Source organism: Emiliania huxleyi (genome assembly GCF_000372725.1).
Source record: "Emiliania huxleyi CCMP1516 unplaced genomic scaffold EMIHUscaffold_246, whole genome shotgun sequence".
In the NCBI taxonomy this organism is placed as follows: domain Eukaryota; phylum Haptophyta; order Isochrysidales; family Noelaerhabdaceae; genus Emiliania; species Emiliania huxleyi.
Window position 1 is genome coordinate 30,810 of NW_005200204.1, and position 27,792 is coordinate 58,601.

General features: G+C 66.6%; 8 protein-coding genes across 8 annotated transcripts; 3 read left to right on the forward strand and 5 right to left on the reverse strand.

Moving 5' to 3' along the window:
• Window positions 1-1,221: 1,221 nt before the first annotated feature.
• Window positions 1,222-2,109, forward strand: EMIHUDRAFT_237159 (hypothetical protein; the record flags this gene model as incomplete). The annotated part of the gene is made up of 2 exons (XM_005778394.1): window positions 1,222-1,314; window positions 1,714-2,109. 2 exons carry the CDS (start codon window positions 1,222-1,224, stop codon window positions 2,107-2,109), a joined length of 489 nt encoding a protein of 162 aa, XP_005778451.1.
• A 982-nt stretch (window positions 2,110-3,091) lies between these two features.
• Window positions 3,092-4,238, reverse strand: EMIHUDRAFT_315212 (hypothetical protein; the record flags this gene model as incomplete). Its single annotated transcript, XM_005778395.1, has 2 exons — window positions 3,092-3,429; window positions 3,638-4,238. 2 exons carry the CDS (start codon window positions 4,236-4,238, stop codon window positions 3,092-3,094), a joined length of 939 nt encoding a protein of 312 aa, XP_005778452.1.
• Window positions 4,239-7,793: 3,555 nt separating this feature from the next.
• On the reverse strand, window positions 7,794-11,240 carry EMIHUDRAFT_469065 (hypothetical protein). The gene is made up of 8 exons (XM_005778396.1): window positions 11,028-11,240; window positions 10,819-10,863; window positions 10,682-10,744; window positions 10,458-10,522; window positions 9,775-10,384; window positions 9,137-9,577; window positions 8,941-9,068; window positions 7,794-8,868 (listed from the first exon to the last, which is right to left on the reverse strand). Exons 1-8 carry the CDS (start codon window positions 11,196-11,198, stop codon window positions 8,256-8,258), a joined length of 2,136 nt encoding a protein of 711 aa, XP_005778453.1. The 5' UTR covers window positions 11,199-11,240; the 3' UTR covers window positions 7,794-8,255.
• Window positions 11,241-11,383: 143 nt separating this feature from the next.
• EMIHUDRAFT_237164 (hypothetical protein) lies at window positions 11,384-13,304 on the forward strand (the record flags this gene model as incomplete). Its single annotated transcript, XM_005778397.1, has 7 exons — window positions 11,384-11,389; window positions 11,581-11,664; window positions 11,738-11,986; window positions 12,059-12,085; window positions 12,306-12,416; window positions 12,502-13,061; window positions 13,277-13,304. 7 exons carry the CDS (start codon window positions 11,384-11,386, stop codon window positions 13,302-13,304), a joined length of 1,065 nt encoding a protein of 354 aa, XP_005778454.1.
• Window positions 13,305-16,213: 2,909 nt separating this feature from the next.
• EMIHUDRAFT_443493 (hypothetical protein) lies at window positions 16,214-18,635 on the reverse strand. The gene is made up of 7 exons (XM_005778398.1): window positions 18,466-18,635; window positions 18,225-18,284; window positions 17,866-18,069; window positions 17,606-17,707; window positions 17,076-17,114; window positions 16,577-16,999; window positions 16,214-16,496 (listed from the first exon to the last, which is right to left on the reverse strand). The coding sequence occupies exons 1-7, from the start codon at window positions 18,586-18,588 to the stop codon at window positions 16,443-16,445; spliced, it is 1,005 nt and encodes a 334-aa protein (XP_005778455.1). The 5' UTR covers window positions 18,589-18,635; the 3' UTR covers window positions 16,214-16,442.
• Window positions 18,636-20,286: 1,651 nt separating this feature from the next.
• EMIHUDRAFT_237168 (hypothetical protein) lies at window positions 20,287-21,145 on the reverse strand (the record flags this gene model as incomplete). The annotated part of the gene is made up of 3 exons (XM_005778399.1): window positions 20,287-20,368; window positions 20,440-20,529; window positions 20,601-21,145. The coding sequence occupies 3 exons, from the start codon at window positions 21,143-21,145 to the stop codon at window positions 20,287-20,289; spliced, it is 717 nt and encodes a 238-aa protein (XP_005778456.1).
• A 477-nt stretch (window positions 21,146-21,622) lies between these two features.
• EMIHUDRAFT_73699 (hypothetical protein) lies at window positions 21,623-22,669 on the forward strand (the record flags this gene model as incomplete). Its single annotated transcript, XM_005778400.1, has 1 exon — window positions 21,623-22,669. One exon carries the CDS (start codon window positions 21,623-21,625, stop codon window positions 22,667-22,669), a length of 1,047 nt encoding a protein of 348 aa, XP_005778457.1.
• A 2,401-nt stretch (window positions 22,670-25,070) lies between these two features.
• EMIHUDRAFT_443496 (hypothetical protein) lies at window positions 25,071-27,095 on the reverse strand. Its single transcript, XM_005778401.1, has one exon. It carries the CDS (start codon window positions 27,078-27,080, stop codon window positions 25,146-25,148), a length of 1,935 nt encoding a protein of 644 aa, XP_005778458.1. The 5' UTR covers window positions 27,081-27,095; the 3' UTR covers window positions 25,071-25,145.
• Between the last annotated feature and the right edge of the window lie 697 nt (window positions 27,096-27,792).

Here is a 27,792-nt window from a genome sequence, read left to right on the forward strand (position 1 = left end):
CGCGCACGGCACGCGCAGCGCACACGGCAGCTCGTGCTCGGCTCGAGCACGGCAGCCTCCCCACCCCCCTACCAACCCCGTCGCGCCGCCGCCGCCGCCCCCGCCACCGCCGCCGCCCCCGTTGTAGCGTTTGGGAGTGCGACTGGCGACGGCAAAAATGCAAGCCCCGCCCCTGGCCACTGTGTAAATAATGCGCCTGCGGGCCGACCCCCACAGATAGAGCACTTGGAGCACTTGGAGGGCAGTCCGCCTCCTGGCGCAGTGCGGCCGCCGCTGTTTTTCTCTATCCTCTTGCCGCTCGGCCTCTTGCTTGCGCTCGGCACCCGGCACCGACTCGGTGACGCCACAACGGAGTAACCATGTCGAAGCGGCCTGCGGGCGACCGTCCCGCGACCGAGGCCTCCCTCCGCGCGGCCGTGCTTCCGTTTGCGCGCATGCCGCGCGATGAGCGGCCGCCGCACGCACTGCTTAAGCTGCCGGAGGGCCACTCGCTGGTCTCGAGCGAAACCTTTCGCGTGCTGTCTTGGGGTGGCACCGGCCACCGCGACGCGCTTCGACTGGGCGCGCCCTGGCTGAGTGAGCAGGTTGCCACGACCGCGGCCTCCGCCGCCGATGCCGGCGACGACTCGATCGAGTTTGGTGCGGCGGCGGCGCACTCGGACGAGTGGATGTGGGTGCCGGTCACCGTGCCAGCAGTCCCTCCTCGCGAGGGCAACGTGTACGTCACCCACGAGACTGGCGAGCGGATCCCTGAGCGTGGCGAGCTCTACCATCGCGTGTGGATCGAGGAGGGCGTCCCGCCAAAGCAGGCGCCGCTTTGAGGGCGCCACCGTCGGCACCGCTCGGGAGGGGCGAGCGCTGCGTGCCCGCCCCGTGCGCGCAGGTGCCGCTCGCTGAGTACGAGGCGGGGCTCGTCGCGCAGAAGGAGGCGCGTGCCGCGGCGGCCGGCGACCGGCGCCGCTTTGGCGAGACGGCTCCACTCGGCACCCGGCTTCGCACCGTCAAGACCAAGCGCGACGGCGACTGCTTCTTCTCCGCCATCTGCAAGGCGCTAACCCTAGCCCTCACCCTAACCCTAACCCTAGCCCTAACCCTAACCCTAACTGCTTCTTCTCCGCCATCTGCAAGGCGTTCGACTCCGCACACGCGAGCCGCGACCCGGAGATGTGGCGGACCATGTGGGAGCGCCTCCCCCCCGCCGACGGCTCCCCTCCGCCGCCGATGCCTCCCCCGACCGAGCCTCCCTCGGTCTGCGAGCTGCGGCGCTGCTGCGGCGCACACTTCAAGGAGGAGGCGTGGCTCGCGTGCCAGGCGGTGGGCGGCGCCGCGTTCGCCTTCATCGACAACACCTCCCTCGACGAGACGCGGCGAGATATAGCCGAGATACGGCCGAGATACGGTCGAGATGCGGTCGAGATGCAGCCGAGGTACAGCCGAGACGTGCCACACCTCGCTCGGTGAGATGTGCAGCGCAGCGCGCCGCCGCCGCACGACGCCCGAGATCGCGCGAGAGATGACCCGAGATCGCGCGAGAGATGACCCGAGGTCGTTCGCGATGCCAGGCGGAACATCGCCCGCCCCGCCGCCGACTCGGAAGGCAGCCGCACGCACTGGGCCGACGAGAGTCATTCACAGCTCCACTATTCACACCTCCTGCTGTGAATAGGCAGCCGCACGCACTGGGCCGACGAGACGTCGCTCGCCACTCTGCAGCGCTACCTCAACCTGCGCCTGCTCATCTTCAACCCGGCGGCACACTTCGCCAACCAGGCCGCGGCGTGCGGGCCGGAGCTGCCGGGCGAGCTGCCGCCGGGAGAGCGCGCGGCCGACAACCCCGCCGCGCCTCCACAATCCACTCTCGCAACTCTACCGCGCAGCCAGCACACGCACGTCGGCGAGGCCGACAAAGCTCTGCATGGCCTGGTTTATCGGGGATCGAGTGATGGCGTATTATTGGGCAGTCTTCTCATTGGCGAGTCAGACTGCTCAGCGTCGGCAGCAACGGCGCGTGAGCAGCGCAGCCACCGGCTCCTGCGGCGTTTGCAGCCACACCAAACGCCCGCGCGGGCCGGGTTGAAGCCCCAGGCTTATGTCGACGCCGGACATTGATTGTAGCCGCCGATGACCGCCGCAGGCCCTCTTTCACACACCCCACAGTCCCAGTTTGCAGAGCGGGGAGTTTGGCAGGCCAGCCCTTCCGTGGCTCGGATTTTCCGTTTCCGAATTCAAACTTGCGCCAGGTGGCGCACGTGCTCCGGCCCTCCAGGTGTGGCGAGGGGGGGCATGCAGGTGGCTTGGAGGGGCCGAAGCCACCTGGCGCCACCTGCCCACCCATCAGGCCCAGGTGGCGCACGTGCTCCAGCCCTCCACGTGTGGCGAGGGGGGCGGGGCAGGTGGCTTGGAGGGGCCGACCGAAGCCACCTGGAGCCACCTGCCCAGGCCCAGGTGGCGCACGTGCTCCAGCCCTCCTCGTGTGGCGAGGGAGGGGGGGCAGGTGGCTTGGAGGGGGCCGAAGCCCATGGCGCCACCCGAGCGCATCACATGGCCACAGGCGGCGTTTGGAATCTACTCCAGGTGCTTTTTGCACTGTTTTGCCCATGGCCACAGGCGGCGTAAGCCGTCTGCTCCAGGTGCTTTTTGCACTGTTTTGCCCATGTCCACAGGCGGCGTAAGCCATCTGCTCCAGGTGCTTTTTGCACTGTTTTGCCCATGTCCACAGGCGGCGTAAGCCATCTGCTCCAGGTGCTTTTTGCACTGTTTTGCTCATGGAGCAAGTGGCTAAAGCCACCTGCATTTTTGTGCAAAAGGCTCTAAAATGGCCGAAATCCCTGTTGGCGCACGTGGCGATTGCCACGTGTGCCTCGGCTAAGAGGCCTCTCCAGGCGAGAGTCAGGTGGCACGACGCGAGTCAGGTGGCGTGGAGCCTCCTACCTGGGCCCATCTCTCTGTTTTGCGAGTCCTAAAAGATACAGTCGCGCACCTCATGTGCGCGCGTGTGCCCTAGCGCGTGCCTCAGCGCTCAGCCGCCATGTCAGCCGCACATGCGTATGCTACACACGGTAGGTTGCTAGCAACAGTATGTCCACGTACTTCACAGGGCGCCGCGCGTCCCCCCGCTGCCGCACAGGCCTCTCGCCAGGCAGTCGTCCCGCATGTTGAGCGCCGAGGTGACCACCCTGCCCATGTCCATCGCGGGGAGGTGCTGCAGGTACTGCGGCAGCTCCTCGTCGCCGTCCAGCTCGAGTAGCTCGTCCTGGCACGTCTCGAGGACGGCGAGGCAGACGAAGGTGTGCAGCTCCTGCAGCGACCCCTCCGGCGGCGCCGAAAAGTATGCGTCCCACAGGCGGAGCACGCACGGCAGCGGCAGCTCCTTGGACAGGAGCAGCGAGAGCCAAGAGTCGAGCCAGCCGCCGCCGCCAGCCGGGCTGCCTAAGCAGGCGGGCTGCGAGCAGGCTCAGACAACGGCTCCCGAGAGCCGCGAGTCGGGAAGGCCGCCAGCCGCCAGTGGTGAGTTATTCACAGCTCTACTATTCACACCTCCTGCTGTGAATAGGTGATGAAGGCCGCCAGCCGCCAGTGGTGAGTCGCTTCTCTGCGTCAAGTGTGCTAGTGTCGACCAGTCTCGACCAGTCTCGACCAGTCTCGGCTGCTCTCGTGCCGGTGGTGAGGCGCTCCTCCGCCTCGAGGTGGGCGTACAGCTCGGGTAGCAGGTGGCGCAGCAGCGTGAGCAGGGCGACCGCCATCTGCTTGCGCCCCTCAAAGGTGAGCGCCCAGCTCAGCTGGCCCATCAGCCCCTCGAACCCAAAGTAAGCGTCCGTGTCCGAGTCGCGGTACACGTGCTCAAACGGCGCGAGCAGGTGAAGCATGCCGGAGGTGTAGTCCGCGGCGTGGCAGTGGAGGTAGGTGCGCAGCAGCCGCTCGAGCCGCTGCCGGCTGCGGAGATGAGGCGCAGCGGCGTGGTGCCCACGGACCTCCGCCTTGATCCGCCGCGTGAGCTCGAGCTGCGGGTCGCTCTGCCACGCCCGCTCGAGCCGGAGGTAGCGCTGCTCCATCAGCTTGCCGAGCGATAGCTCCTGCGCCTTCTCGGGCCGTGTCACGCCGAGCAGGTACTTCCACGCCTCGGCGCGCAGCCGCTCGGGGATGCCAAGTCGACACAGGGTCGCAAGCTTGTCCATCTCGACGGCGCACTCCGACTCGAGCACCTCGGCCATCTCCTGCTCCTCGCGCGGCGTAAGCATGGCTGGGACCAGATGGGACCAGCGAGGCGGAGGAGCGAACTGGCAAACCAAAGAGAATTTGCCGACCCGCCAAGACTGCCATGCGCCAAAACAAGGCGCGAATAAAATGCCATGTCGGCAGGCCTCGCCGCTCACAGCCTCGCCACACGCACTACCACTTTTCTTCATATCTGGGGCCTCCGGCGCCAGTGCGAAGTCTAGTCGCCCTAAACCACCAGCCGATGAGCGACTCCCGGAGCGAGTCCCCGAGCAAGCGCGTGCGGATCGAACCGGCACCACCGCCTCAACCGGCAGGCACCTTTATGGCGCGCGCCGCCACTCCCCCGGCCTGCCCCAACAAGCGTCGACAAAACACTGATACACAGCCACTCACAGAGACCAAACCTGCACTCAGAACAGCGCCAAAACGAGCGAACACGCGCCCACCAACCACACGCGACAGAGCATAGCACAAAATCCGACGCGCGCACTCGCGACGCAGCGCAGCGCAGAAGCTGACGCTGACGCTGACGCTGCGCTGCGCTCGCTCGCTTGCTGCACGGCACGCGCTCCGCACACGCACGCGCGTGCGCTCGCGCGCTTCGCGTTCGCTCCGCGAAGGACACCCACAACTCGAACCCGAGACTCCCCACAAAACAAGAGCCCCTCGAACCGATAGAACCCAACTCATGCACAACCACCTCTACAGCTGCTCATATAGCCGCGAATCTCTGCCATAGGGAATGCAGGCTGCGATGGGCGAGTCCCTCCCATACGTGGAAAAGGCGCTGATGATCGAGACGATCCACATGAACAACACCCACGTGGGGACCGTCGTGGAGTGCATGACGCTCGACATGGAGTACGAGGGGGCAAAATTCAACTTGCACCAAAACCGCAACACCTACTACCTCTCAAGCTCGGACGAAATGGTCGACTTCGACGCGATGCTGAACCGCTTTGCGACGCCGGGCGTCCCACTGCCCATCAGCGACGGCTTCGTTGCCACCTACCTCGACGGTGCGGAAAAGAAACCCCTCCCCTGCCCAAATAAAGAAATATCCCTCACCCCCCTCCTCCTCCCTCCGTCCTACGACCCTCACAGGCGACCGGTGCAACATACCCCCCGGCGCCAAGATCACGATGAATGTGGTCGACCTCACCATGGCGCTAAAGGAGAAGACCAAGGAGGTCACCAAATCCAAGGACAAGAACATGGTCCACTTCCGCGTCGAGATCATGCCGCAGTCGACCCTCCTCGCCGAGTCTGTGGACGAGGCCGAGATGACGCGCACCATGCGCAACCTCTTCCAGGCGCCGCGGGGGACGACCCTCGAGATCGATGTCCGGAAGGCGGTCCAAAAGGCCTTCGAGGGATTCTCGTTCAACATCTCTGCGATGAGCTTCTACGTTGACATCACGGTCAAGCGGGACGACGAGTCGAAGGCCCTGCGGCCCACCCACAACTCTTCCCTACCGACCAAAGACAGAATCCCCCCTCCCCCCCCCCCCGATGCAGCATCCCATCTGCATGATCAAGCCGCGCGCGGACTGCCAGACGACCTCCGGCGCGGCCATCCGCATCGAGCCCATTTCCGGCGTCCGAGGCAAGCCCGCGATGGCGTGGCAGCACGACGAGAGCCACTCGGCGGCGAGCAACACGCTCCTGGGCTTCACACCCACGCCGCCCCCCCCGCCCGACGTCCCCATGCACGTCTGGGCGCGCCCTCTCGTGATCGCGATTCAGGAAATCTGCTTCGCCTCGGGCCGCATCATGATGCCGTACTCGAAGGGCCTCGACGGCGCGGCCCCAGGCACCAAGCTGTTCGGGTGCCACACCAAGGCACAGATCCCCCCTTCTTCCCCACCCTTCCTCCCGCCCTTGACTGCTCCACCAATCCACCAAACAGGTCCAATTCGACGCCCTGCACGACGTCCTCATCCACAACCCCAAGGGCCTCCCCGCGATCACCAAGGCGGACGGCCGCATCCACGTGGCGGACAAGGACGGCCGCTCCTGGCAGTTTGACCTCTTCTCCCGCCGCGAGTCCATCTTCTGCTCCAAGCACGAGTCGCAGCAGACCGCACAAAAGAAATCACAGAAAAAGAAAACCACTCTGGAATATAGGTGCCTCAAGCTGCCTCCGTTCGCGAGGTTCAACGGCGTCGTCGCGCACCACATCACGCAGCTGCAGCAACAAGGGCTGGTGGGGGACTTGAGCCGAGTTTGGTGCGACTGCCGCTCGCTCAGCGGCCCCCCACCTGGCCCCTCGACCGCCAACAAGTCCCCGGAGGAGACGGCAGCCATGCGCAACCGCCTCGTCGAAGCGCGAGAGAAGCGGAAGCGAGAGCGGGAGGAAGCGGAAAAGGCCTACGCGAAGCGCCGCGGCTCCACCTCCGCCGACAACGCATAGGGCCTAGTGATGCTGCTACACAAGCGCCACCCTCTTCCGAGCCACCTAATCCCGTTTAACATCCAGCGACCGTCTCCACTAGGCAACCCCTTTGTGATGAGAGGGGAGAGCGAGAGAGACCTCGTGGTCGAAGGATTCGGACAGGTGCTCGAAGGCCGACGCGCACCAGCGGCAGTAGCAGCAGACCACAATCCGCCACTCCTAGTCCATGCATCATCGGCACTAGTCACGCCGGACAAGCGACAAGAGACACTCTCCAAGATGCTTACCCACATGATCCATGGCCAAGCCATAGGACTGGTCTGCGCTTGCGCCCCGCGCCGCTGCCACGGGGAGATCATACTAGAAAAGCTGAAGAAAATGTATTGCGAGATAGCAAAGTAAGGCTCGTGGTCTAGTGGTTCGGGGACCAACATTCTGTCTAAAGGCCCGGGTTCGGGTTTATCTCGGACATGTTTTTGGCCACACAAAGAAGTCACTGTGAGAGTCATTTTGTTGAAACAAAAGAGAAACGATTTATCACCTTGACAAACAGCGACGACCAGCAGCAACGACCTAGAGCAGCGTCCTGCCGAGTGTGTGTAGCACCGACGCAGACGCACCCCAGGCACTACACTACGACGGCTAGGCAGACCTCACCAGTCCGATAAGGATCAACTGGAAGGTTGAACCTCGAGCTTAGACAGAACGGGCGCGACAGACTCCAGGGGAGATCGCGCTCTACTCGGGGCACCAAGGAGGAAAACCGAAACCGTTTGGGTGCCCCACAACAACCCAAACGCCACAACCTAAGCGCCACACCTCCCCCCCACGTCCCCCCCCCCTTGGGGACGTAGCGCACGCCCTTGCTCGGAGAGAGTGGGGGGGGAGGGGGGGTGGGGGAATAGGAGGAGCCAACGAGCTCGGAGTAAGGTCCACAGTAGAGAGGCCGGCATTTAAGGCGTAACTTCACCCTCGCTCACCTCGAGTATATCTAGGCGCCCTGGTGCAGTCGGTCTTCGGATCAGCGGCCAGCTTCCCATCTAGGGCAGGGAACCCCCAGCGACGCTAGTGTGGCCTACGGTAGCCATAGCTTGTACGCGATCCCGGGGCAGGGGGGTGTGGACTCTGGAGCTCCAAGAGAGGATAGAGAGAGGAAGGGAGATTGGTGTGCCGGTTTTTTGAGCTAGCAATTTTTTTTTTCGCCACACGCACTATCCCCCGCGACAAGTAGGACAAGGAGGCAACATGACACCAAAAAGTCAACTCCCGCCTCCCGGGAAAACACAAACAAGCGTGAAGCGAGACGCGCCCGCTCGCTCTCTCGCCTCCCAAGACTGTATGCACAAAAACAGAGGGCGCAGAGGCCCCAGACGACGCGAAAGTACCGCGCGGCGGCGCGGCTAGACAGTTGCTTTCTGCACGGCTTGCGCGGCGAGCGGACAGTGCCAACGGCAGCGTCAAGCATGGCCCCCATGGCCTTGCGCTGGAGGCGCTACCCTCCCTCTCACCCCCTCCCCCAGCCCCTCCCACGTCGACGGCTTCGCCGCACCGCGCGCGCAAGCGAGGGGCCGAGAACAGACCACATGCCTCCCCAGCACATGCCGGCGCCGCCAGAGGCAGAGCCGCCGGGCCGACAGCCCCTTCAGGCGCCCATCGACGCGATCTCGGCGAGAAGGCGGCGCCCCTCGGCGACTGGGTTGAGCGGCTCGAAGTTCTGGCAGCTCACCTTGATGCGCTGCTCGTCGTTGTACGTGTCGGACTTGACCTGGCACTTCATCACCACCCGCTGGAAGGAGTGCTTCAGAAAGTGCGCGTCGAACCGGCTGCTGTCCGACTCCTTCGTCGGCGCCATCTCGTCGGCGGTGCGGCCTCCGAGCAGCCGGACGGCGGTGTCGTCGAAGAAGGAGACGTACCGCGAGCCCGAGGGGTCGTTGCACTGCCCCGTGAAGATCCAGCGGCGCGTGCCCGTCGTCGGCGCGTTGCACTTCTCGCAGTGGCCGTCGAGCATATCCTCGCTCGCGCCCTGCACCTTCTTCTTGCAGTTTGGGCACGCGATGTACCAGAGCGTGCGCTGGTCGGTGCGGATGTGCGTGATGAAGCAGTTGACGCTGAAGTACTCGGGCGTCCCGTTCATCCCCATCGCGCGCTCCTCGATGTCCGAGAAGAGGATGCGCGGCGAGTCGCGCGAGGCGCCGCCGCCGCCGCCCGAGACGGAGATGTGCGCGCGCTGCATCGAGCAGCCCGTGTGCCGCCACCTGTGGGACATGTCTCGGACATGTCTAGGACGTGTCCTGGAGGTGTCTCGTCAGCAGCCCGTGTGCCGCCACCAGCCCATCAAGTCGTGCGCCTCGGCCGTGTCCGGGTTGGGCTCGAAGTGCGTGTCGCCCCACAGCGTCAGCGACTTTGTGTTCCACGAGCCCACCTTTGCGCCCTTGATCGCGAGCACCACGTCCGCCTGCAGCCGGTCGTCGGTGGCGCCTACGGGACATGCCTCAGACGCGTCATGCGGCGCGGCCTGGACACGTGCGCCTGCAGCCGGTCGTCGGTGGCGCCCGAGCCAAAGACGGTGGCCTCGATCGACTTGCCGCTCTTGTCGGCGAGGTGCATCACGCGCTTGGTCACCTCCTTGCCCGCCTTGTTTGTGTACGTGAGCGGCTCGTCGCACTGCGCCACCACCGCGAGCACGTCGCAGTACGAGTCGTCGGCCATCGTCTCGATCGCGGGCAGCGGCGCAAACTGGAACTCCTGCTTGGGGATGGCGGGGTCGTCCTCCGTCTCGTCGATCGCCGAGCCGCGGTTGAGCGTGATCTCGAACTGGTGCGACGTCTTGTTGTACCGCTGGTCGACGGGCTTGAGCTGGCCGCCCGAGATGAAGTAGCAGCGGCCGGGCTCGATCTTGTCGAACAAGGAGTCGCACTCCTGGTTGAAGCCCGTCACCTTGATGTCGCCCGTCTTGTCGAGCACCTAACCACCACCACAACCATGGCTGATTACGCGCATCGGGCCGAGCACCTCGAGGCTGAAGAGCTTGCCCTAGGAAGCGTCTAGGAAGCGTCTAGGAAGCGTCTAGGAAGCGTCTAGGAAGCGTCTAGGAGCGCCTCGAGGTTGAAGAGCTTGCCCTCGCCCTTGGCGTTCTGGTACGTGCGCATCGACTTGCGCACCACGCGCCCCTTGATCTTCCACCGGTTCGTGTACGGCGTCAGCGCAGCGATGGGCAGGATGTTGCCGCTGCTGTCGCGCTGCACCGCGCCGCCCCCGCCGTACGCCGGCTGGTGCTGCTGCGGGCCGCCGTACTGCTGCTGCGGCTGGCCGTAGGAGGGGCCCGCGCCGCCGTACTGGGGGGGGGCGCCGTGCTGCTGCTGCGGCGGCTGGCCGTAGCCCTGCTGGCCGTAGCCCTGCTGGCCGTAGCCCTGCGGCGCTTGGCCGTAGGGCTGCGGCTGGCCGTACTGCTGCTGCGGCGGCTGACCGTAGGGTTGCTGCTGCGGCTGCTGGTCGGGACCCTGCTGCCGCTTCGGGGGGGGCTGGTACCCGCCCTGCTGCTGGTACCCGCCCTGCTGCTGGTACTGCGGGGGCTGCTGCTGGTACTGCGGGGGCTGCTGCTGGTAGCCCCCCTGCTGCGGGTACTGCTGCTGCTGCGGCGGCGGCTGCCACTGCTGCTGCTGCGGCGGCGGCGCGTAGCCGCCGGGCGCCGCGCCGGGGTAGCCCCCCTCCTGCGGCGCCCCCGCGTGAGTCTGCGGCGGCGCTCCTTGCTGGCCGCCGGTCTCGTCGAGCCTGTGCGCGCGCAAGTGCGAGGGGGTGAGGCGGGGGCGCGGGGGGGTGGGGGGTGGGGTGGGGGGGGGGGTACTTTTGCGGGTGGCCGATCTGCGGCTGGTCGTTTGAGATGAGCGTGAATTGCAGGATGATGATGACCTTGGGGGAACGGGGGGGGGGGGGGGGGGACTGGGTGGCGGGCGGGGGGCGGGCGGGTGTGTGGGCGGGTGCGCGGGCGGGGTGCGGTGCGTCTCTGTGGGGGGTGGCGGGCAGGGGGGGCGCGGGGCGCGGTGGCGGCGCGCGCGCGGAGGGCCGCGCCTTGCGGTTCTGCACGTTGTTCATGATGTGGTTGTCGAGGCGCACGATGCTCAGCGCACGGATCTGCGGCGAGGTGCGCGCGTGGTGGATCATTTTCACCACGCCGGCGGGGCGCTCCCGGCGCGTCCGGGGCTCACCCCGTCTCGCTCGAGCATCGGATTCAGCGAGGTGGAGAGCATCGCCTGCGCAGGGCGAGTCGCGGCTGGTCAGCTCGGCGGCAGCGCTGACGCGCGCGCGGCTTCCGGTGGCCGCGCAAACGGTGGGGAGCGCGGGCGGTTCGGATGAGGCTTGGAGTGGCGGGGCGCCGCCGCGCGCCACCGCGCGCCGCGCCCGCAGGGTGGCGCGCCTGCATGTAGTGGCGGCCGTCCGAGATGACGAGACGGTGGCGGTCCGCCGCGCCGCCCTGCGGATTCTTGATCGGCTTGATGTCGATGATCTGCACGCGGTAGGGGTTGGCCCCGGCCTGGCCGGCGGTTTGCCCGCTGTGCATGAGCTCGATGCAGCCCTCGTCGAGCATGAATGTGGGCGGTACTTTATCTCTTTTTTGACAAGACGGACGCCGCCGCGACCGGGCGCCAAAGAGGGCAAAGGAAAAGAAACAACGCGACGCATGGTCAGATGCGTCTGAATTCGGACGCCTGTGCTACCCTTCACACACGCTACACACGGTGTACTAGCACGGCGCATCCTGCGCCGTGCCCCATGAGTGTCGATACTCCAGCATCACACCCTCTGTGCCACAATCGATCGTGTCACGTGGACGTCCCTTGGACAGCGCGACCAGTGTTTCGGCCTGCGCCCTCGACGACAACCTCGGCCTGCGCCCTCGCGCCCGCGCCGTCTCCGGCCTGCGCCCCTGCGCCCGCGCCATCTTCAGCTCAGCGCCGCCCATCATCCAGCTCGCCCTCTCCATCGCCACCTCCATCTTTGTCGTCACCGTCGACTTTGTCCACTACTTTCTCACTGCCGCCCGCCGGCTCGTTGTGTGCGCTCGCGAGCGGTTCACCGCCGCTTGCGCTCTCTCTGCGGCTCCGAGTCTTGGCGCGAGCCACGCAGGCTCCGAAGTCTACTGGCTACTGCGTTTTCACCATCCTGCTCACCGTCATCCTCGCCGTCGCTGTTTCTGGACCAACACCAGTGCCAGTCCCCTCAGAGCCGCTTCCAGACATGATCTCCATCAACGGCGCCTGCCATTTTGCGCTCACCAGCTCCTCTGCATCAGCACAGCCTCCAGGACGGCCGCCAGCAGGCCGCCAGGCGCTCCCGGAAGGCAGACCGATGGATGGTTTACAACCGTCCTCACAGGTCCGTCCATCAACAACATCATCGCCGGCGCCGAGACACGGCGCAGCTCAACTTCAACTTCAGATCACCCAGGCCACCCTGCCCCAGTCCCAAGCGAGGGTGCCGACGATGCGGACCATCTCGTGTTGGGGGGGTTGCTTCGATCGAGTCTACCGGTCGCCGCCCAGCTCCGTTGCTGTCAGTTGCCCCTTGCCTCCTTCACTACTGCCATCGGCTGCGGGCCGACGCCGACGCCTCCTGTCGGACCTCTCCTCCGGGGCGCCGACCGTGGGGGGGCCCGGGGGAAGAAGGGGGCGCAGCCCCCGACCTGGCTGCCAAGGCGCCAGCCGAGGCTGTCACACAAGAGGCCGAGGCGACAGCCGAGGCCACTACCCAAGGTGGAGCCGAGGCGACAGCCCCCGACCTGGCTGCCAAGGCGCCAGCCGAGGCTGTGTGTCACACAAGAGGCCGAGGCGACAGCCGAGGCCACTACCCAAGGTGGAGCCGAGGCGACAGCCGAGGCCGCCGCCCACAAGGCCAACCAACCAGCTAAGGCCTCTGCCCAAACGGAGGCCGAGGCGCCAGTCACAGCCGCCCAAACCAAGGCGCCAGCCGCCGCCGCCACGCGCAAGCCCTGGTGGAACCTTTTTAGAACTTGCAACATCAGCGCCGTCGCCGTCGCTACCGTCGAGCAAGGCATCGCCTCCATCAAGTGCGATGACTCGGCTCGCACGGCCGGCGCTCATCCGGCCGGCGCGCGAGACGCCTGCGCCGCCCTCGACTACGACCGGACGCGCCCTGCCGCAGCCTCCGCCGTAGCCGAGCGATCGGCCAGCGCCTCTGCCGCCAGCGCCATCGCCGTCGGCCGTACCGTCGAGCGAGGCATCGCCTCCGTCAAGACCTTCGTCTTCGAGCGTGATGCCGCGCCTCGCACGGCCGGCGCCCTTCGGGCCAGCGCGCGAGACGCCTCCGCCGGCCTCGACTGCGAGCGGACGAGCTCTGCCGCCTCCGCCGTAGCCGAGCGATCGGCCAGCGCCTCTGCCGCCAGCGCCGTCGCCGTCGGCCGTACCGTCGAGCAAGGCGTCGCCACCGTCAAGTGCGCTGCCTCGCCTCGCACGGCCGGCGCTCTTCTGGCCAGCGCGCGAGATGCCTGCGCCGCCCTCGACTACGACCGGACGCGCCCTGCCGCCGCCTCCACCGTAGCCGAGCTCTCCGCCAGCGCCTCCGCCACCAGCGCCGTCGCCGCCGCCGTCACCGTCGAGTACTCGAGTCTCGCTTCCGTCATCGAGAGTGACAACTCACATCGCACAGCCAGTGCCTCACGCTTCAGCTTTCATAGCTTTACCTCCGGCTCCGCGCCGCGCCTCGCCTCCGTCAAGGGCGACCTCGGCCTGCGCCCTCGCGCCCGCGCCGTCTCCGGCCTGCGCCCCTGCGCCCGCGCCTTCTCCGGCTCCGCGCCGCGCCTCGCCTCCGTCAAGGGCGACTCTCGGATGTCAACTACTCCCTCCTCGTGCCGCCTTCGCTAGCCCTCTCCGCGCGGCGATGCGCCCTCCCCCTCGCTTTTGCAAAATCCTGCAAAGGTGGGGACGTGTCTGTCCTCGACCCAGCCAGCTTGGGATGTCCGTTGTATTTATTTATTTATACAGTGAGCGCGGCAGTGATGACTGCATCCTCCGAAGATTCGTTCACCGGTTTCTCCGACTGCGCTGAGTGGGAGGGCCCCCAAGGGCCTAGAAAGCGCGCCTCCGTCTCCGTTTTCTCCAATTCGTTTGTACAACTACTCTGAAAGGAAGAAAACCCGCCCCCTGCCTTCGCAAGTGCGCAAAATTGGTAAAAAAAGAAATTGGGGCATGCTGCGTCGGCGCCGCCGCATATACACACACACACATGCATATGCAGCTGGAAACGGCCTGCCGCGCGCGCGTGGATGGCCTGACGTCGCGCACGGCTCTCAACGGCGCGGAGGTGGAGCTGCTCAGCTTCCACGAGGCGTCTGGACGGTGGTGCGTTCGCGACGTGCAAAGCGGCGAGGCAGTCCGTATCAAGCCCGGCAACCTCACGCGCATTGCGATGCCGACCCAGCTCGATTCGTTGGGCGATGATGAGCTCGCCGCAGTCTTGTCGCAGGTTCCTTTCCGCGACCCGCAGGCCCTCATCCCGCCCGGCTTTTACTGGCGGCCGCCGGCGCACACGACGCTGCGCCTCGTCTGCAGTCGCTTCAAGGCGGTGCTTGACTCGCGCGCCTGCCACGCCGCTCGTGCGGCTGCACCGGTGGGACGAGTCACGCTCGCAGAAGCCAGCAACCACGTGCAGACGTGCGTGCGGCTCGGCGCTACGATTATCGTGCGCGGGGCGATCGCACAGCTGAAGACCGTCAACAGCGCCGGCACCTCCGTGGGATGCTGCCACGACTCGACGGGGTGCATGACGCTTGTCTTCCCTCCACACGCCACACGGCAGCTCCGCAGCGTTCGCCCGCTGACCTCGCCATGGGCCCCGTGCGACCGGGCGTGCTGCACCTTTGAAGAGTACCAGCAGATCGATTGGTTTTCTGAGGTTGGCGGGGGGGCATCTGCCCTGTTCGACGGCGGGGGGGCGTTTGCCATTGACGAGTTTACTACGCTGGTCATGCGCTGCCGCTTCGCGCGCTGTGACCCGAGTCTCTACAGCGCTTTGCCCCGGCGGCGCGTGCAGCACCCATGCCCGTACGACCTCGTGTGTGTCGCAATTGAGATCCCTGGCGGCGCAATGGACGAGCCGGCTGTCGACTGGAAGCACGAGGGCAAGGCGCTGCTCCGGGACATTGACACGATGCTTCGGTGCGAGCAGTCGGCGCTGGTTGACGCCTGGAAGCCGATCCCCTTGCCCGGCTGGCGCGAGCTCGTGGCAGAGACAGAGTCTCACTTCCCACCCCACAACCCGGACGCGATCTTTGCGGAGCAGATATTTAGCGACTTCGGAGCCGGCGACATGGACGACGAGAACCACACGCGGGTCTACTGGACGGAGGGAACCTGGGTCTGCCGGGCAAGGGACGAACACGGAAGGTGGCGCTACTTTTTCGAAGACGACGATTGAGGCGTGTAGGGAGTAGGCCGACATGTCCTCGGGCATCCACAGGCGCTGGACATCAATCAAGTAAGTAGCTCTGGCAGTACTGTAGGGTCTAGGGAACGATGCCTGAATGCCTGCACTGACCACTGTGCGACGCCCTGCTGGCCGCCATGGAGCGCTCTCTCCCCGGACACACTCATCAGACATACTGGTTGGGTAGTAGTCTAAGTTCTGAGCCTGGAGGCCTAACGGGTCTAAGTGTGGCTAGCCACGCTGGAGTGCTTGCGCGGTCTAAGATCAGCGGGAGCCTCTTACATCGGCTAAGTCGGCCGTGGACGGCCTGGGGCCAAGAGGCTCCCACCGTGATCAACGTACAAACGATACGGCGCAACCCCCAAATTTTCTTCGCCTGCGGCGGGCGATCGATCCTTCTCATGCTCAGCAATCGCCGCCTCAGCATCCTCCTCTTCCGATTCTCGTTGCTGCTTCTTGAGCGCAATCTTCGGCGACTTCTTCGCCAAACAGTTCTCACAAATAGCCTCAAGCTCAAACAAACGCATGTCAGAGAAGCCTGTGTATGCTGGTCCTCTTTGAACGATCCGCGCGTGAGGTAGCATAGGGCCTTGTTGACAGCAGCCAGCTTGTTGCGCTGCTTCGTTGCGATGAGCTGATTGGGATCGCAGAAGTGCATGCCAAGCACCGCCACGATCTTGAAGCAGAACACATCGCAACCGCATCGTCCGCACTGCCATCGGCATGCCGCGGGCCGCGCCCGCCGCTTCGCCGCAGCCGCCTTAAGGCACGCATAGCGGCAGCATATGGTACGTTGCGCGTACTTGAGCAGGCGTTGCGCGCCGCAAGTAGCGCACTGGCCCTGGGAGAAGGCGATATGGCGTCGTGCGCGGCAAACTACGTTGGTCGGGACGCGTCCAGGTATTTTTCGGGTAAACCTGAAAGCTTTTCAGGTGTACCCGGGCTTTACCCGGAGTTGGCCTTATGTCGTCTAAGTTCATGGCCCCCGACCATGGGGGTCTAAGTCCGAGCCCGGCTCCGTGCGGGGGCTAAGTTGAGCGCTCGCTCGCTGCAGAGGCTAAGTGTAGAGCGACCCTCTTGCCTCTAGCCCTACTACCCAACCATTTCAGACATCACTCTCAGATCTCTGCTCACCGTCTATACCAGTCCGCTATACGAGCGGCGCGCGACGTGGTCAATCGCCAAAGGGAGGAAAAACAACAGAGACAAAATACAAGGTACATGCACGCCCCAATTACTACCTTCGAGAGGTGGGGCACCCTCGCTAGCAACCCCGCCCGGCACCCACGTGCTCGGGAGGAGTCCGACCCCGCCCCTGCCCTCGCACCCGCCGACAGCCCGAAGCGGCCCCGTATGCCGTGGGCGCGCCGGCGTGAATAGCTGCGCCGCGTCACTGGTCCGCCTTGACCTTGCTGCTGGTTTTGCCGCCCACAAAGCCGAGCACCTGCGGCGAGAGGCGAGGGGTGGGCGAGGGTGTGGTGCGAGCAGCCTGCGGGACGCGGGCAGCCGCGGGGCCGAGCGCGCCTTGTTGAAGGTGTCCATGTCGAGCTCGTCCACGTCCACCTCAACCTCCTTGTGCCCGCACTGCTGCACCGCCGCCTGGCACCCCTTCTGCACCATCTGCACCATCTGGTTCAGGTCCGCCAGCGACAGCTTGGTGCAGAGGTCATACAGCTTCTTTTTCTGCGCAAACGTCGGCCAGCCGGGCCGGTCGGGCATGGGCCTGCCCGGGTCGATCGCCGCCGCCTGCGTGATGAGCGTATATCGGCGGTCGAAGGAGGAGGCGAGGATGCCGGCGACGACGCCGAACATGGACTGGGCAGAGTTGTACGTGATCGCGTTCTGAAACACGAGCCGCGTGTCGTGCGCAAAGTCCTCGGGCGAGAGGTACTGCGCGCGCTGCAGCTTCCTCCCGATGGTGGAGAGGTCCATCGGCTGCGTGATGACCTACAGGCGCACCGCACAGTGGTACGCTCTCCGAAGCACGCCCGCCCTCGCGCCGCCACCGCCGCCGCCGCCGCGCCTGAGTGTAGTCGGTGAGGCCAAGAGCGACGTGGTCGACCTGCTCGGGGGGGGGGGGGGGGGGGGGGGGGGTGAGAGGGACCGGACCGAGGGCCGCCTCTGTCCGAGGGCGGCAGAGGCCTCTGTCCCAGGGCGGCAGAGGCGGGAGAGCGCCAGCCGTGTGGAGGGGGGGGGGTAGGGGGTGGTGGGGGGGGAGCGGTGTGTGGAGGGGAGTGAGCAGTGTGTGGAGGTGAGGAGCAGCGTGTGGAGGAGGGAGCGTAGGGGAGGAGAGCAGGGCGGGGAGCAGTGTGGATGGCTGTTGTCTGCCGCTTCCGACACCCGCAAGCCGAGGGCTGCCTCCAGAACGGCGGCGGTGCGGTCTCGCGAGCTTTAATTGCGGCGGGGTGGCTGTGCGGCTCGGTAGGAAGGTGACGGAGCACAGGGGCGTGCGGCGACACGGCAAAATGAGCCGGCGGGAGCGTGGAGGCAAGGGGGCGGTGGCGAGGGGCGGGGCTCGGCCCTCGGAGGCGGGACTCTGCTGCTGCTGCGCACCGGGTCGAGGAACCACTCGGCGAGCGGGTTGGCCTGGATGTCGGCGAGCAGGATGTTGCACCGCTCCATCGTGTCGACCTGCAGCGCGCTGACCGCCTCGGCCTGCGGACGGTGCGCCGGCCGGGGGTTAGCGAGGAGGGTGGGCGAGAGGAGGGGAGGGAAGAGGGTGAGGAGGGCGGGCGAGCAGGGAGTCTGGCCGAGGACGAGGGCTGGGAGGGCGACGTCTGCGGCGCGGCGATGGCGGCGGCGGGGCCGCGCACCTCCGCCTCCATCTTCTCCATCGCCTTCTCGAAGGCGTCCGAGAGCGACTTTGCCGCCTTGAAGTAGAGCGAGTCTGGCGCGTTGAAGATGAAGGCATTCTTCCAGATGAGGCGCGTCTCGTTGGCAAAGTCCTCAAGGCGGGCGTAATGGTTCTTGCCCAGCCGCTCCGAGACAGTGCCGATGTCCATGGGATGCTTGATGAGCTGCGAGGGGACGCAGTGGTGGCGTTGGGCACAGCAGGGAGTGGGAAGAGGAGGGCGCTGGCGTCGGTGGCTGCTGCCGCTGCCGCGGCTGCTGCGCGAGGCGGCGGTGAGGAGCTGGGGCGTGCGAGGCCCGGGGAGCGGAGAGAGGCGGCCACCTTTGGGTAGTCGACCAATCCCATCTTTTTCCAGTCGACGGGCCGCAAGAAGTGCACTGCCTGAGGGCAGAGAGGCGCAGACAGCTGTCGCTGGCCGGGAGCCGTCTAGTGTGGAGGAGCCGTGGAGGCATTAGTCGCTGGCAGGCGCGGGCTCAGGAGGATACGGGCGGCTCCTGCCGACGACGATGCGTGCTGTGACGCGGCGAGCATGGGCTTTCTGTGTGCGCAGCGTTTTGCGCGCCTGGGACTTTTTCGCGAGGTTCTTCATCAGCGCGTCGCACTTTCGCAGCAGAGGCTCATCCATCGGATAGAGGACGGGCCCCGCCTTGGCCCGCTTGTCGCGGTGCGCATCTGGCGCGGCCATCGCGAGGCTACCGCAGCGCCCGGGCGCCTCTTGTGTGTTCTGCTCAGGCCCTCCGCGATGATTTCGCGTTGTTTCTTTTGAGCTAGCCTTCGATACCCGCCGCACACCCGCCGCCCCCGCGCCCCGCCCCGACAGCCCGACAGCACACAGTGGCCTGACAGCAGCGCTGACAGCCCGACAGCCCGACCAGCCCGACAGCAGCACAGACCATACACAGGCCGTGCAGCCTCTTTCTTGTGCCCCATGAGGGTATAACAAAACTATTACATGCAAAGACATGTAGTCATGGGATGGTCATGGGTCTCTCCTAGGGTCTCTCTCTCAACCCTCCCGCCCCACCTCTGCGGACCCGCGGCTGTGCTACTACAAATGAAGCAACCAGCTAGCCTTCTGGGGCCCTACAGGTATATTAGGTATATGCTCTGAGGTCACAGTATGGGTTCGGCACCTGTTCACAGCAGTGTGAAGGTAGGGGATGAAAAAAAGAAACCGCGGAGTACCAGTATGGATTTCTTTTTCGGCGGCCAATCCAGGCTGGATTTCTTCTTCGCGGCGGGGTAGGGATGAAAAAAAAAACCGGGGGGGGGCGACATGCAATTGAGAGTGGGCGCGCGAGGAATCCCACTGAGATTCCCTTGATTGCGTGGGATTGCGATGATTGCAGGACCCCAGCTCGGGAGCATGGATTGCATGCAGTCAAATTGCAGGCGTCCCCATACTCCGAACTAGTTTTCTTTTTCCCGTTACTCCCTTGCGCGCCGCCATGCCAGCCGGCTATCTGCAGTTCACGGCCAAGCTCAATGGGAAGGCCACGCTGTGGGAGGGCAAGATCTGCCCCGAGGACCCGGAGCTCGACTTCATGATGCGCCTGCTCAGGGCCGAGGCGCTCGCCGTGCAGCAAGAGAAGGCGTTCCAGGCGCTGACAATGGCCGTGCTCGGCGCCACCGTCTCCGTGAGCGGCGACGATGTGAGCTTCTGGACGGCCGAGGGCCAGCCGCTCCGCGCGCCGGTCCTCGAGAAGCTGCTCGTCACGCCGACCGTTGAGCGCGCAGTGGTGGGCATCACGCAAGGCTGGCGCGACGGTATTGCCGACGAGCTGCGGCAGATGACGCTGCAGCGGGGCAACCGGCGCGCAGCGGACCCTCGAGCGGAGGCCCAGGTGGCAAACCAGATCTCGGTCTTGAAGACGCACACTGAGCAGCTGGAGAAGGTGCAGAGCTCGATCCTCGACAAGCTGGCCACCCTCAACCGGGCGGTGACGGCGACTGACAAGGCTATGGGCCATGGCGTTAGCGGAATCGACCACCAGCCCCCAAAGATCGCTTTTCTCTGACACCAAAACGCACCCCACTATCGCTACTTGTGCCGGGGCAGCTAAATACATGGTCATTATGTGTCGTGGTACACTACCAGCCTTGTGCAGGTGTCAAACGGGCCTCCGGAGGCACTCCAGACCGGTCCGGGACCCGTGAGAACTCCAACCAAAGAGGTATCCAACGCCTCCCGACACCCGATCAGGGCGGCCCAGGCCACCCTAGCACTGCCTGCCGCCTGTGAGCCAGGCCAGTTGGCCCCAGCCAGCCTCAATCGTGCCAGAGACTGCCCCGCGCCATGCAGCTATTGCAGACAGCAGGGCCGAAAGCGCGCTCAAAGTGCGATGCTCGCCTCGAACACGGCCTCGAGCGACCTCTCCGGGTGCTACACGACCGCCTCCGCGAGGCTCGTTGCGGGGGGCATGCCAGCGCCGCGCTGTTCCGAGTTGACGGCGCCCCGCACTCGTCTGAAGGCGGAAGGTCGACGGCGGCTGCGATTAGCCGCCGGTGAGCGCAAACTGCGCCGCTCGCCACAAACGTGGCGCCGAGAGCCGCCGCCGGCTGCACAGCGACCGCCGCCGCGCGGCTCGTGGCGATGGGAACGCCAGCGCCGCCCTGCGCCGCCTCCCTCAAACGCCCGATACTCGGTCAGAGCCGGGGGAGCGATGGTGGCAGACTAGAGGTGCGGCTGCCGGCGACGTCAAACGGCGCCAAACGCCGTAGAGACGGCGCCGCGAGCCGCCGCCGGGTGCACTGCGACCGCCGCCGCGCGGCTCGTGGCGATGGCAGCGCCAGCGCCGCCCTGCGCCGCCTCCCCCCAACGCCCGATACGCGCTCAGAGCCGGGGGAGCGACGGCGGCAGAGGTGCGGCTTCCCGCGACGCCAACGGCGCCGAGCGCCGCAGAGACTGCGCCGAGAGCCGCAGCCGGGTGCACTGCGACCGCCGCCGCGCGGCTCGTGGCGATGGCAGCGCCAGCGCCGCCCAGCGCCGCCTCCCTCAACGCCCGGTACTCGGTCAGAGCCGGGGGAGCGACGGCGGCAGAAGGGTACCAGCGGCCAAATAAGAAACCACGCGAGCGATTTCCGCAAAAATCTAAGAAACCACGGCGCGCCGCAGGCGCGCGGCCCCGAGAAAAGGCCAGGCACGAGTGTGAACGGGAGCCCCAGCTCAAAATTTCTCTTCGCGCCTGCGTGGCCGTCATCCAGAGAGCCGACTCGGCGGGTCCCTGAGTTGGCGTACACATAACTCAGGGCCACGTCCTCCCTGTCGCCCCCCCCAGCACACGCGTGCCGCGGAATGTGCGCCGCAACCCACTGTAGGGATCCACTATTGTGATGTTAGAGGTGGGTTAAGAGGGAGATGCGCGCGAGCTGCGGGACCGCCGGGACGGCGGGCGGGTTATTGCGACTCGCGGCATACCACTTTTGGCGACTTTTGGGACGCGCGATCGATCGACCGAGAATCCTACGGGGAGGAGGGGGGGAAGTAATCTGAAACTGCAACGATGCATGCGTGCAGCACGAACGGCTGCGATTCAGCGGTCGCGCCGCTGAGCGTTCAGGTCGAGCTCGGCGAGCTGAGCAAGATCATCCAGCGGCGCGACAGCTGAATCGCAAGCGTTGAGGACGCGAGACAGATCGCGTTTCGCGTTTCAGTTCGGGTACCACCCTCCCTACTCGAGTAGCCGAATCCACCGCCAGGCCGAAACCGTCGAACAGCCATGCCTGGCGACACGGATGCGCGCTACGCTTTCGACACGGAGTGGTACGACGAGGTCGCCTGCCTCAAGCGCCACTTCTCGCTCCTCTACTTTGAGTCGGACGGCTCGGTCGAGATGATAGACAGCAAGACGCGCCGGACGTTCCTCAAGCGCTGCGTCTGCCCTGGTGTCACCCTCTCGGATCTCCACGTCGGGTCGACGGTCACCGTCTACGCCCGCCAGCTCAAGGTGCTCGGGTACGCCGACGCCGTCACCGGGCGCCGCTTTGAGCCCGTCTCCGAGCGGACCGTGGCGTTCGTCACGACGGAAGCGCGGGCGCTCCTCGGCGAGGCGCTCGAGCTCGCTGCGGCCGCGTCGCTCGCGGTCTCCGAGCTGCGGGTGCTGTCGCTCTCGCCCTCGCAGGCCTCCTCCCTCTTTCCGCACGACAGCCGGGCTGCTGCGCGAGCGTGTGCTGGGCCACTGGTGGCCATCGAGCTCAAGGGGGCGAGGGCGGTCTCGGCGTGGCGCGCCGCCATCGCGGGGCGGGCCGGCGCCGAGGGCTCCGCCGACGGCGCCGAGGCGGCTGCGCAGGCGAAGCTCCTCTTTGGCGGATCGGCGCCGCTCGCGCGCTGCGACCCTCGAGGCGGGCTGCTGCTCGTCAAGCCGCACGCGGTGCGCGGGGGGAGGCTGGGCGGGATCGTGCGCGACGTGGTGGCCGCCGGCTTCGAGCTTGTCGCCGGCCGGAGCGCCGCCCTCTCCCGCGTCAACGCGTCCGAGTTCCTCGAGGTGTACCAGGGAGTGAGTCCCGAGGCGAGGGAGTGGGCGGAGGAGCTGTCGCAGGGCGGCTGCGTCGCGCTGCAGCTGGTGCTCACGGCGGAGCCGCAGCGCTCGGTGGCGGCGCTGCGCGAGCTGTGCGGCGCGCACGACCCGGCCGTCGCCGAGCGCATCCACCCAAAGTCGCTGCGCGCCCGCTACGGCGAGGACAAGGTTCGGAACGGAGTGCACTGCACCGACCTGCCCGAGGACGCGCCGCTCGAGGCCGAGTACTTCTTCAGCCTGCTGCCCTGAGGCCGCGGCGGCGGGGGTCGTGCCGCGGTCCTTTCGGCGGGGGTCGTGCCGCGCGGCGCCCGTACACACAGCTTGTGGGGGAGGCCGCTGCTGTGACCGCGTCGTGAGGCCGGCAGCGGCCGCTCCTGCTGTGACCTCTGTGTTTTAGTTTTTGGTGGTTCACCGTCGCCGACCCTCCCCACAGTGTCAGAGCCTCAGTCCCCTCAGAGCCGGAGGCCGCAGAGCCACGCGTCTAGGGTGTGTGTGTGTGTGTGTGTGTGTGTGTGTGTGTGTGTGTGTGTGTGTGTGTGTGTGTGTGTGTGTGCACCCACGTGTGTCCACCGGTGCGCGTGTGTGCGTGCACCTCTCTGCTCTCTCACTCTCTATGTATGTAGGAAGGTCGAGGGCACAAAGATTTCGCGCAAGATCGCGCGGGCGGGTCTGAGTTACTGAGAGGGGCAGGCGCAGGAGGGGTGGAACTGGAAACGAATCGGAACCTATGTATTATGTGGAATATATGGCTAGCCATATGTCCTGATATTAAATTTGCGATGGGTGGTTAGTGTCCGGCGCTCCGCGCCATCGCGCCGGAGGCGGCGGGACGGCGCCCGGTGGGGGCGGCTCGCGGACAGCAAAATAGGCTTGAGACGTCACGCTCGCGGCGCTGCTGCCGACCAGGGTGCTGGCCTCCCCGGCCTCGTCCCCAGCCTCACTCCCCTCCCCTCCGCTCGCGCCGCTGCTGGAAGCCGACTCATCGTCGCTGCTCGGCGCCAGAGTGAAGAGGTCGTGCTCTGCGCCCGCCGCCACGGCCCGCCACTGACTGTTCAAGCCGCCGCTCCTGGGCTCTCCCGAGGCGGCGACCGCCGCCGCCACTGCCGCGTGACGGCCGAGCGCGTTGGTGAGGAGCGCCACGAGGAGGCTTCGGTCGACACCCAGCGCGGCCGCGTTCTGCACGACTAACCGCTCGCACTCGTACTGCAGCTGGCGCGCGCCGAGGCAGGCGGCCATGCGCAGCGCTGGGAGCACTGTCTCGGCCGAGAGACCGTTCGCAGACGCGCGCTGCGCGAGGGCCCACAGCGATGGCACCGCTTGGCCGCCGCCGCCCGCGCTCGGCCGCAGCGGCTCTGCTCCCGCCCAGAGCAGCTCCGCCTCGCGCATCCCAAGGCGCAGCGCCTCGAGGTCGGCAGCTCGCACCGGCGCGCCGCCCAGCGCCAGGCAAGCGAGCAGCCGCGCGTACCGCCGTGCCGACGCAAGCGTCGCTGGCGCCCCGAGCGCGGAAGCGCCGCTGCGGGTCGCAGCCTCTGCGGAGACGGCGCGCAGAGCCGCTGCGACGGCCGCCGCGAAGCAGCGCGGGTCGGCGCCGTAGGAGAGGAGGGTGCTGACCACCCGGCGCGAGCCGGAGCGACAGGCGTACCGCATCGGCGTCCCTCCCGCCCCGTCGCGCTCGCTCACGCTGGCGCGACACTCGAGCAGCTGCCTATCGGAAGGTTCCGAGAAGGGTGCATGGAAGGTTCCGAGGCGGCGACGCTGGTGCGACACTCTCCGAGCAGCTGCCTGACCGTGCGCGCGGCTGCAGAGGAGGAGGAGGCGCGGCTAGCCAGGCAGGCGAGGTGCAGCGGCAGCGCAGCTCGGGGGCCTGTCGGCTCAGCGAGCCGGGCCCCCAGTGCGCAGAGCACGGCGGCGCACTCGCTCGCGCCGCAGCGAGCCGCGACGTGCAGCGGCTGCTCTCCGCGCGTGCGGCAGCGCGCGTCGACGAGGTGTGGCGCGCGCTGGAGACAGAGGCGGAGGCACCGCGAGCAGCCGCGTGCTGAGCACAGATGCGCCGCCGTCGCACCGTCCGGCTTGCGAGCGACGTCTGCGGCGGCGCCGCAACGCAGCAGCGCCGCCAGCGCCTCGCAGTCACTGCCTTCGGCGTGGCTGTGCTCCGCCGCGATGAGCAGCGGAGTGCGACCGTCGCCAGCGCGCTGATGGACAGCCCCGACCCCGAGCGCTCCGGAGGAGATCAGCCACTGAAGCGTGGCCGGCGCACCGTGGGCAGCCGCCACGTGCAACCAGTTCCAACCCCTTGCGGCTCGGCCACTCGCCGAAACGAGAGTCGCGGGCGGATAAGAGTCGGGAGTTGACAGGAGCTTGGACACAGAGGAGACGTCGTCCTGAGCGAGCGCGCGGAGGAGAGCGGCGGCCTGTGGCGGAGTGGACACCGTTCGCACCGCGGTAGTGGGCAGGGTGTGTGGCGAAGAAAAGAATCTGCCCTCTTCCGCTTCCGAAAAGGCAGACGCTCAAGGGTGGGCGACGGCTAGCGGCGGCACCACAACACTCCTCTCCTTAAAATCCCTGTGTGGTGGCGGCGTGCCGTCGTCCTCCCATCGCCATCCCTCCCTTGTGTTGTCTGTTTTCTGTCTTCCTTCTTTTCCGCTTCCGTGCCATGCAGTGTGTAGGTATGCAGAATGCAGTGCACCGGCTTACGTCGCGTTTCTTCTTTTTACTATTTCACAACTCACACCACCTCAAAGGCCTCCGCCATCGGCGCGTCCGCCACCACGACCGCGTCGTCCTTCTCAAACGAGTACCCCGCGAGCGGCCCCTCCTCCACACCCGCCAGCGCCAGCCGCACCGCGTCAAAGGCGGGGTCGTCGAGGGCGGCGCGCACCGTCTCCTCCGGCGTCGGCCCCTCGCGCACCACCTTGACCGTGCCGTCGGGCAGCCGGACCTGCTTCTCGTCGCCCACCAGGTCCTTGCCCGCCAGGACCAGCTTGAGGAGCGACGGCGAGAAGCCCGAGAGAATCTGCGTGTTGGGCGCGTCAGCCTGCACTGGGAAGCCCGCCGTGTTCCCGCGCAGGTTCCAATAGATGATGCGAGGCGCGGCGTACGGCTCGCCGCACACCGCACGCCCAACCTCGGCGAAGCGCCGCGTCAGCCGCTCGTGGTGGGTCTCCCACGACGCGGACCGCCCGCCGCCGTAGCGGCCGTACATGCAGTGCGCGCCCCGCGCCTCGTTGAACTGCATGTCGGAAAAGACAATCAGGTCGGGCACCTCGTCCGGCTTGAGCCGGGCGCGCTCCGCGCAGCCCAGGACCAGCTCGCACGCCGCCTCAAAGTCGGTCGACCCGCCCCAGCTGGCACCCTGCAGCGCCCGCACCTTGGACGCCACCTTGCCTGCGCCGTCGAGGTGCACCCACTGCGGGCTCGACTCGAAGGTGATGGCGCGGTTGCGGAAGGCGGGGTGGGACAGCTCGGCCACAACCAGGCCGAGGCCGATGGCCGCCTCCATTGGCGTCCCCACCATCGACCCAGAGACGTCGATCAGCGGCACCAGCTTGCCGAGGTCGACCGGCTTTGGCAGCGCCGCCCGCAGCGCCGCCACCGCCTCGAGCGGCGCACCCTCCCCCGCCGCCTCGGCGACCGCCGCCTCGCGCGCCTCAGCCGCCGCCGCCATCGCCTCCTTGACGCCCTCGCGCATCGACTCCCACTGCGCGTGCATCAGGTCCGCCTCGAGGGTCGACAGCTCGGTACGGCCGCCGCGCATGCACTTTTGCGCGATCTCGTGTGGATACAGCTGCTTGCCCTTGACGGCCTTGGCGCCCTTCTCGAGGAGGGCCTTGCGCAGGTTGTGCCGCGCCGCAACGCGCTGCTCGTCCTCGGGGTGGCGGTTGCCCGTCTCCTCCTGCGCCGGCGCCAGCTTGCCCTTGAGCGCCTCGTTGAGGAAGGCCTTGCGCGACCGCTGCAGGCAGAGGGACGAGACGCGCGCGAACTCAATCTCCGCCCAGCGGTTGGCCGCCATCAGCACCTCGGTGGTGAGGAGGGCGCGGTTGAGGGAGGCGACGAGCTTGCGGTACTTGCGCGCCGACGCCGCCTCGTTCTTGTTCCCGAAGAGGTGTGTGGAGAGCCGCTTGGCGAGGCCGTCAAAGGCGGAGCCCTCGCGGGGCGCGTACTTGCCCGCCAGGGTGAGGTTCGGGGTGCGCGCCTCCTTCTCGGCCGCCTCGAGCTCGGCCGCGTCCTTGAGCAGCTGGTCGGCGAGGAGCGACAGCGCCTTGTCCTTGACCGCCGCGTCGATCCCAGCGACGCCCTGCATGAGCAGGTAGTCCTTCCAGTAGCCAAAGTGCGGCACGAGGTGGAGCGTCGCCGTCGCAGCCTCGACGGGGAGGGCGGCGAGCATCTTGAAAAAGAGGTCCTTCTCGCCCTTGCCCATACCGCGTGTTGCACGGGTCTGGAAGGCGAGCACCGTCAGGTCGGCGAGCGAGGCGGGCTCGGCGGGCACGGCGGCGGTCAGCGAGGCGAGAGAGTCGTCGGGCAGCGAGCGGACGAGCTTGAAGAAGAGAGCGACGAGCGGGGAGCCGGCGTCGGAGTGCTCGAGCGCACCGTTCTCGCCGGCTGTCTTGGAGTCCATCATCGCAACGAAGGCGGAGGCGGAGCAGGGCGTAGTGGACGGCATCGTGTGAGTTATGGCGGAGTGGAGTGGCACACGTCCTCCGGTCTGCGTCGTGGTCGTGTCCGGAACGGAAGTCTCATACTCGGAGTAACGACTGGACCCGGACAGCGGACGCCGCCACAAGTGTACGGGGCACGGTGCGCGAGGGCTGGATATAAGTCGTGTGCGAGGGAGGGGGTTAGGATGGTCACAGCAAACAAACAAACAATCAGCGCGGCCGCTTGCAAAAGCAGCTTGTTACTTAGTCTCCGGACTACCATCCTGTTTTGGGGGGTTGGTCTAATGGGGTCATGATTCGGGAATGTGGCTCCCGCGATCGAGGTTCGACTCCTCGGCTCCCCTTCCCGTTTTTGATTTCTTTTCATTCCTCAGTAATGCATCAACATTTTCCGTGTATGTAGCTCTTACGTACATTCCCGGAGGAGGACTGCTGACGGGGTTTGCGATGAGAAGCGCTCCGAACGTGGCATTCGGGTGATCAGATCACTACCGCCGAAACGCACGAGTCGTCGGCAAGGTGCTGCATATGGAGCGGGCGGACATCGCTTCAAGGGGGGGGGGGGGGCTTGCTTCTACTCACACCACATGCTAGGGGGGGTCCGACCCCCCCCCCCCCTGGAAGGGGGGTTAGACAGGTCCTTTTGGGGGGGGGGGGGGGGGGGCCGCGCGTTCCATGGGGGGGGGGGTGGAGACAAGCCCCCCGGTTTGGGGGGGG

What these genes read in the sequence shown, in the direction of transcription:
- EMIHUDRAFT_469065 (XM_005778396.1), bottom strand. Translation starts at nt 11,198, where the DNA reads ATGCTCGACGAGGGCTGCATCGAGCTCATGCACAGCGGGCAAACCGCC. An exon ending in ACAACGTGCAGAACCGCAAG is followed by an intron (nt 10,523 to 10,681) that starts GCGCGGCCCTCC and finishes CGTTCCCCCAAG; the next exon opens with GTCATCATCATCCTGCAATT. An exon ending in GCGCACGACTTGATGGGCTG is followed by an intron (nt 8,869 to 8,940) that starts GTGGCGGCACAC and finishes CATGTCCCACAG; the next exon opens with GTGGCGGCACACGGGCTGCT.
- EMIHUDRAFT_443493 (XM_005778398.1), bottom strand. Translation starts at nt 18,588, where the DNA reads ATGGCCGCGCCAGATGCGCACCGCGACAAGCGGGCCAAGGCGGGGCCC. An exon ending in TGGAGAAGATGGAGGCGGAG is followed by an intron (nt 17,708 to 17,865) that starts GTGCGCGGCCCC and finishes CACCGTCCGCAG; the next exon opens with GCCGAGGCGGTCAGCGCGCT. An exon ending in GCCTCACCGACTACACTCAG is followed by an intron (nt 17,000 to 17,075) that starts GCGCGGCGGCGG and finishes GTGCGCCTGTAG; the next exon opens with GTCATCACGCAGCCGATGGA.
- EMIHUDRAFT_443496 (XM_005778401.1), bottom strand. Translation starts at nt 27,080, where the DNA reads ATGCCGTCCACTACGCCCTGCTCCGCCTCCGCCTTCGTTGCGATGATG.